General features: G+C 41.8%; 2 protein-coding genes across 2 annotated transcripts; one reads left to right on the forward strand and one right to left on the reverse strand.

Moving 5' to 3' along the window:
• Position 1: 1 nt before the first annotated feature.
• LOC109703952 (ankyrin repeat-containing protein At5g02620-like) lies at positions 2–890 on the reverse strand. The gene is made up of 3 exons (XM_020224699.1): positions 605–890; positions 95–514; positions 2–9 (listed from the first exon to the last, which is right to left on the reverse strand). The coding sequence occupies exons 1-3, from the start codon at positions 888–890 to the stop codon at positions 2–4; spliced, it is 714 nt and encodes a 237-aa protein (XP_020080288.1).
• Positions 891–3452: 2562 nt separating this feature from the next.
• Positions 3453–5335, forward strand: LOC109703950 (polygalacturonase-like). The gene is made up of 4 exons (XM_020224696.1): positions 3453–3939; positions 4206–4495; positions 4634–4862; positions 5053–5335. Exons 1-4 carry the CDS (start codon positions 3517–3519, stop codon positions 5269–5271), a joined length of 1161 nt encoding a protein of 386 aa, XP_020080285.1. The 5' UTR covers positions 3453–3516; the 3' UTR covers positions 5272–5335.
• The last annotated feature ends 3111 nt before the right edge of the window (positions 5336–8446 follow it).

The following is an 8446-nucleotide window of genomic DNA, read 5'->3' on the forward strand; positions in this document are numbered from 1 at the left end:
ATTATATTTCTGTAAAATAAGAATTTTAGAACTTGTTTACATATCAAAATATGTTTGCATATATCAAAATCAAACTTCAGTTTTCCGTCAGAACTCTCGCCTACCTCGTAACGCCCCTTCCTGGCGGCCACATGCAACGGCGTGTTCCCCTTCTTGTCCCTCGCATTGATCACCGAAGGATTTAATCTAAGAAGCGCCATCACCACCTCAACATTACGCCCTTTCACCGCCATGTGAAACGCCGTCTGCCCCTTTTTATCAATCCTGAAAACGATGCTCGGATCCTTGCTTAGAATTGTTTTCACCACTTGTAAATGGCCCAGTCTCGTGGCGGAGTGCAGAACAGTTTTACCGTTGTTACGGGCAATCTTCGCGAGGCTCGCATCCGTCTCCAGAAGAAGAGTAACTATCTCAATATGTCCCTGTGCGGCGGCGGTATCCAGTGCAGTAGAATTCGCGGAGTTTGTGGTCATAGCAAGATCACGGAAAGTCTGCAATAGCTCTTTCAGCACATCTGTAAAGCACAATGCATGAGACACATTGTTCAAAATTCATAGACCTATTAAAAGGAACACGATTTGATACATCGAAACAGGATGATTACCGAGATGTCCCTGCTTAGCAGCAATGTGCAGTGCGTCGAAGCTGTTACCGGCCTTGACAGAAGCCTCATGCATATCCGAAACTTTCAAAATCTCTCTTACAACTCCGACATGCCCTCTCTCTGCGGCGAGATACAGCGGCGTCTCCCCGTCCTGGTTCTGCTTCACGATCACGTCTTTTACGTCTGCGTCATCGCATTGCGAGAGGATCTTCCTGGCATCCGTTATGCTGCCCTCCCTAGCAGCTATGTGGAGCGGAGTGTCGCCGCGCTTCCCCCGACTGTGCATTGTTCTAAGCCTAGAGTCTTCTTGCCTCTTCTTACCGGCTAAAAGCCATCACTAATTCAGTTAGCAAATTCCAAATCTTAAAGAGAAAGTGATGGAAAAAAAAAAACGAAATCATTTTATATCGACAACACTGCAACCAAAAAAGACCAGGCTCGCAGTAGTAGTGCATTACTGGGTCAAAGAGGAGACACTTCCAAGGATTCTCACCGTGTAAACAACGATTAAATCGTTACCTTGTAAACTCAGAGTATTGATAATCACATTAAAAAAAAACGATTCTCAGCTTGTACCATTTCATTCTTATCCACCAAAAAATCCTCTTTCTTTTATTTTATTTTATTTTACTTTTACAGGTTGTTGCGTTCATTTGGCTTCGTGTTTTGTTTTCTAGTGAGAAAGAGAGCAGTAGAGGCCATTAATATCAGCATCAGGAGATGCGCGAATGCCGAGTTTGTTAAAATTCGGAAAGAACAAAGAAATTGTTTGGAAACGGCTTTATTAGGAATCGGCGGTGGATGATCCAATAGGGAAGAGTCGGCGCAGAATTTTGATCTCTTGCCGAGTATATTACTGAGACCTGGTAGGAAGTGGTAGTTAGTTCTCATGTTCTGCCGAGTTCTCGCGCACCCAGCGGGCATAAAGCGCACTACTACAAAGTCGGCACCGAGAGTCCGAGAAACGCCGAAGTCAATTGCAAAGTCGGTAACTTTAAATATTCTGGACATAATAATTACATATAACCTATTTTCTGGGCCTTACATCTTACCAGCCATGGATCGAGAGAGATATCCCTAGAGCAAGTGGCAAAGGGCTTGGTGGTTGGTACCCGAGGTTTCAAGTTCGAATCCTAATTGATTGACATTTCCAGCTAAATTTATTTCTAAATAAAATAAACGAAACGGATAGCGTGCTATCTATCTCTCTCAAAAAAAAAAAAAAAAGCTTTAGGTCTGTTTGAACTTTGAATCACACCACAGTTCTAGCTACATTAATTGAAGAGCGTAAATTTATAGCAGCAGTTATTTTACCATTCTATATGTAATATAATAAAAATTTAGTTTACAACTATATGCACCTAAATAAAGAATTTATTATTGCAGAACTCTTAACTACGTATCGCAAAATAAGATAAACACATATATTTGTCGCAATTGCATGCAAGTTACTAATTCCAAGTTGAGGTTGCTTTTGTTTGTAGTATTAATTATTTATCAGTTTCATTCCCTCTTCCAACAGAATCAGTTACTTAACAGTTTTTCAGGATAGCACATGATCTATAGATCTTTGTTTTTTTTATAGAAAAAAAAAAGAAGAAGGAAAGTCCAGAAACAGAGGTCCAAAAAAAATGCAAAAACAATGTATGTGGACTTTGCCCTCACAACAAGCTAGAAAAAATTGGTTTACATCATGATACAACTAGTTTTATTCTATACTCCTCTATTTGACTTAGATAAATCTCTTTGCAGGTATTAAAGCTTCCAAAGAAGATAGTTAACATGATCTTTGGTTTCTCTTTCTATCACATTTCTAAATTGCTTAAATTTTCAGATAAAGCCAATTTAGTTTCCTTCCACAGGAAACTTCTCAACAAATGGATTTGGTCACCAATGCATGTAGATAATAATCAATCAATGTATTTCATCAAATGATGATGATCCTCTGACACTCCATCATCAATTCCCATGCACATGCATGGGGTTCAGTGATGGGCGGCTACTCCTTCAAATGTTGGGAGTCACATGATCACCTCCTTAATCTTAGGCTAAATTTTGAGGGAAATGTCAAAATTTGTTTGCATGGTATTATTATTATAATGCTAAGAAAAAAAAAAGTCAAGACAAAGTTAGAAGCATCATTTGACCACAGAAGGCTTAGGGGCTCATTGTTCTGATTTTTAACAGCAGAAGCTTTTATTAGAACATTTTAATAAAAAAATAAATACAAATTTATCACATTGAAGTATATTAAAATAAAGTTGTTTAAACTTGGTGGTTTCCGTTCTGTTGCAAAATAAAGTTGTTTAAAACATGTTAATTTATATAGTACTTCTTCATTTAGTAAATACTCGGATAATATCGTATCAAATAACATAAATAACATTATTCCTTACAGTAGCTAAAACCCAAACATCCTTAATACTGTAGACAAATCGAAACGTGTTTGATTTGTTTCATCCCAAGTATTAATAGCTGAGCAAGTTTGATATTCGAAGAGCATATATTAAATTTAATCATTATTTTGAGTATACTTGACTAAATTCAATAACTTCATCAACAAAGCCACTAATTAAGTAATTATTACGCCTAAATGGCAAGAGAACATGGAGTTTAATTAATGCTACTTTAATTTTGTGATGAAGAACAAGATAACCCTGTCACGTGGCTACATGATTAATTTACTCTCCAAGCAACTTATTTCAACAAAAAAAGGTACCACCAAACCGAATGATCTCCCTAAGATTGTGCTGAATCTATTTATTTATTTATTTTTTAAAAGCCCCCTCCACAACACTATAAATACCCACCAAATTCAGTTGCTCATGCATCATAACCACCAAGTTAACTTCCAATACTTATTCCTACCTGTCCATCTACCTATCAACCATAATTAACTGCAACTTAGCCTCATGGCACAATCCCTATCACTCCTTTCCTTTCTTCTTCTTTTTTCTTATTATTCCACTCTAACAATGGGGGCCTACAATGTACTAAACTACGGCGCGGAGCCCGACGGCCAAACTGACTCGGCGAAAGCATTCCTAAGTGCGTGGGCCGATGCGTGTGGATCCGGCAGCCCCGCGACGATGTACGTACCCGCGGGCAATTTCTTCGTCAGCCAGGCCGTCTTTCAAGGGCCCTGCAAAAGTTCCGAGATCAAGATGTACATTGACGGGACCGTCGTCGCCTCGTCGAGCTACGACGGGGAGGCGGCCTGGTTGATGTTCAAGTATGTCGATGGTTTGTCCATCTTCGGCGGGACTATCGACGGGCAGGGGCGGGCTTTCTGGGCTTGCAAGACGGCCGGTCGGAGTTGCCCCTCGAGCACCACCGTATGTCCTTTTAAACAATTGCTTCATTGAGTAGAGCTATCTGAAGAAGCAACAAAATTTTTTCGAAGCTCCGTAGTACCCAAAAAGTTATATCAAATCTCAATGTAATTAGAGATAACGAAGAGGCTATACCTAATGAATTTATTATACAAAATGAAACTGAAGAAGATCTAAGTCATCTGAAACAGAGAGATACTGGTCAAATTGTTGGATCCTAACATACTGTAGTATTAAATTTCTAATGCAGTTCAATTGATCCAATGCAGTCACTTACCATTGCTAAATCGAACAACATCCTCATCAGCGGGCTGTCGACGGTGAACAGCAAGGGCTTCCACATCTCCATTTTTGGCAGTAACGGCGTGACGGTGCAAGGCACGAAGATCACCGCGCCCGGTAACAGCCCCAACACTGACGGCATTCACATCCAGATGTCGAGCGACGTCACTGTCACGAGCAGCAGCATAAAGACTGGCGACGACTGCATCTCGATCGGCGAGGGCGCGAACAATGTGTGGATTGAGAAGATCAACTGCGGCCCCGGTCATGGCATAAGGTGATTGTGGATTGCTCTCCTTGTTACTAATTCACTAATGTTTAGATTCAAGTGCAAATTTTGTTTTAAGATTTAGTCCTGAAATTTGAAAATCAATACCCGCCCAATTCTCTAGCTATTTGTGTTTGCTGAATGTAGCATTGGAAGCTTGGGGGATACACCGTCGGAGTCCGGGGTGCAGAACATCACGGTGACGTCGGTTGTTTTCACCGGAACGCAGAACGGGCTCAGGATCAAGACGTGGGGGAAACCGTACAGCGGATTCGTGAAGGACGTAAAGTTCGAGCACGCCGTCATGCAGAATGTCCAGAACCCCATCATTGTTGATCAAAACTACTGCCCTGGCGACGTTAACTGTCCAGACCAGGTGAATATGTCCCTTCAATAAACTGCACCAAAATATTTATGCATACTGTCGTACTATTCGAAACTGCGCGAACAGCTAAATTCTGAAACTTAAAATGGTATTTTTGACACTTTCACATAAGATTTTTCAAGTCTAACAAGCAATCAAAGCCAAATTTCTCTAACTATCGATTGTCGCGACCGAATTGCAGAGCTCCGGGATCAAGATCAGCGGGCTGGCGTACACCGACATCCAGGGAACGTCGGCCACGCAGCTGGCGGTGAAGTTCGACTGCAGCTCGAGCAACCCGTGCAGTGGGATCACGATGCAGGACATCAAGCTCACGTATCAGAACCAGAACGCGCAGTCCTACTGCAAGAACGCCGGCGGCAGCACCTCGGGATTTATTATCCCTCCGAGTTGTCTCTGACAATACTAGATTATTTGGCAACTGGAGATTATTACTACCGATTACGAGATCTTAATTATATAGATATTGGATCAGTTATATATATATATATATATATATATATATATATGACATAAAACAATGAATAAAACCTCTGAAAACGTGAAAAGGGTTGAGCAAAAACTGATTTCCCACTACAAGAAGCAGCCTAACGGATCTAGCAAGCTATTGGTGGGTCATTTGAACGGTCAAAAGCGATTCAATCTTTAGAAAGATCCTACCGGACCCAGTACAAGTAGTTCAAAAACTCAAACAGTTGTTGAAAGGTTAGAAATATCTTCTACCAGCAAAGTAGATCCACGGTGTAACTAGCTCATATGGTTTTTGGTTTTTGTTTTTTTTTTTGGACCTCTCCCTCTCACTTTCTCTCGAGGCCGAGGCTGCCTCACCCCTGTAGCTAGTTCATCTCTCTAATAAATAAACGGATAGCATGCTACATTTTTTTAAAAAAAAAAAACCTCTAAAAGCGTCAAAATTAATCCGACATTATACATAGCTTAGATTCGTAGAGATAAAGTCAAATTGTAAGCCCACAATGTACTTCTCATCGTACGANCGGTGACTTAACGAATATGTGCCTACTAGTATCAATTACGCAATCACATTAACAGAAAAAACACATTTTCATTAATAAAGCGTAAAATACAAAATAATGTCCATAAATCAAAACCTACGAAGACCCAAACTCCCAACGTGGGTCTGGAACACATCCCTAGCTATCGGCTTGGTCAACGGATCAGCCACCATCCTAGTGGTGGAAATATGTTTAAGAACGACCTCGCCTAGCTTAATCATATCTCGAATGTAGTGAAATCGGATATCAATATGCTTGGTCCTGCCATGATACTTGTGATCCTTCACATAGGCCAGGGCAGCCATGCTGTCAGAGAACATCTCAACAGGTTCATTGACTCAAATCACAAAGTCGAGTCGCTGGAGAAATCTCCTTAGCCAAACAGCCTCCTAAAACGGCTGCTGATCAAGCAATATACTTCGCTTCCATAGTAGACAAGGCAACGCAGCCTTGCTTCTTACTGCACCAGGAAATTGCCCCACCTCCAAGCATAAACACATAGCCTGAGGTGGACCTGCGCTCATCTCTATCACCGCCCCAATCAGCATCACTATATCCTTTCAATCTCAAGTCCCCACCTTGAAAACAGAGAACGAGATCACTGGTTCCTTTTAAATATCGAAGGATTCTCTTGACCGCTTGCCAATGAATAGGTCCTGGGTTGCTCTGGTAACGACTTACCAAGCTAACAGCGAAGCAAATGTCAGGCCGAGTACACATCATAGCGTACATCAAACTGCCAATTGCACTCGCATAAGGAACCCTACTCATTTGTTCCTTCTCTTTATCCGTTTTAGGGCACTGATCAAGACTCAGAGTTTGATTCTTCTCCACTGGAGTATCAACGGGTTTACAATGATGCATCCTAAAACGCTCTAGAATCTTTTTAATATAAGATTCTTGAGACAAACCAAGAAGCTTTCTAGAGCGATCACGGATGACCTTTACTCCGAGCACATAGCTCGCCTCACCCATGTCTTTCATTTCAAAGTTGAGAGACAACCACTCCTTAGTGGTATTGATTAACTCCATGTTATTTCCAGCCAATAATATGTCGTCGACGTATAGAGAGAGAAACAAAATCCCATTCTCTGTTTTCTTAATATATACACAGTGGTCCTCCTCTATCATGGACATACCGATAGAGGTGATGGCTTCATGAAACCTGAAATACCACTGTCTCGACGACTGCTTGAGACCATAAATGGATCTTTTAAGACGACAAACTTTGTCTTCTTGACCTTTGAGTACAAAACCCTCAGGTTGATCCATATAGATCTCCTCTGCTAATTCTCCGTTGAGAAAAGCTGTTTTGACATCCATTTGGAACAATTCCAAATCTAGGTGTGCCACTAAGGCTAGAATCAAACGAATAGAGGCAAATCTCACAACGGGAGCAAACGTCTCGTTGTAATCTACCCCTTGCCTCTGAGTGTAGCCCTTAGCCACGAGCCGAGCCTTGTATTTATCGATTGATCCATCCGCCTTGCGCTTAATTTTTAAAACCCATTTATTTCCAATAGACTTGCGCCCAGGCGGAAGGTCAACCAATTTCCATACTTGGTTCTTGCTCATGGAGTCCATCTTATCTTTCATAGCAGCCATCCACTCACTGCAAGCTGACGTCTGCAGAGCTTCTTTATAAGAAGAAGGTTCATCGTCATCGAGCGGAGTACACATGAAAATATCCCCTTCGATCTCAAAATGTCGACGGGGAATATGTCCACGTTCACTTCTACGCAATGGAGGGTCCGAACTGCCGACTTCCAAGGGTATGCTTTCATTCAACGAAGCACTCCCACTAGCCGGAGGATCGCTACCACTTCCTTCAGCGACTTCGGGAAGTGACCGATCACCCTCAACCGCAGATAGGGTAGCGTCGTCCTGTAACTCATACAATCCGACGTCTCTTCGCATTTCACCAATGCTTGAAAAATCCTTTTCTAGGAATTCCACATCACGAGACTCAATCTCGGTCATACCACCATCTGGGTGTTCACCATACATCACATAACCCTTCGAATTTTCAGGGTATCTGATGAACACATGCTTGCTCGCTTTGGGGCCGAGTTTTCCGAATTTATGTGAGGGGCTGTGAACATATCCAGCTGAACCCCAAGGGCGTAAGTAGTGTAAACTTGGCTTTCTACCGCTCCATAACTCATATGGGGTAGTAGGCACTGATTTGCTAGGGACTCGATTAAGGATGTAGGCTGCAGTCAAAAGCGCATCTCCCCAAAAATTTATAGGAAGTTGCGCTTGCGCCATCATCGACCTAACCATGTCTAATAGAGTACGGTTCCTTCGCTCTGCAACACCATTTTGTTGCGGAGTACCAGGAATAGTGAGCTGTCTACTAATGCCCTTTTCCTCACAATAAGTCTTGAACTGATCAGACAAGTACTCACGACCTCGGTCAGTGCGAAGCGCCTTTACACTTCTTTCTATTTGATTCTCAGCCTCCGCAACGAAGCGTTTGAAGCAATCTAAAGCTTCAGATCGGCGAGAAAGCAAATAGACATATCCATAACGGGAATAATCATCAATGAATGTGAGAAAATA

Source organism: Ananas comosus, unplaced genomic scaffold, assembly GCF_001540865.1.
Source record: "Ananas comosus cultivar F153 unplaced genomic scaffold, ASM154086v1, whole genome shotgun sequence".
Lineage (NCBI taxonomy): Eukaryota > Viridiplantae > Streptophyta > Magnoliopsida > Poales > Bromeliaceae > Ananas > Ananas comosus.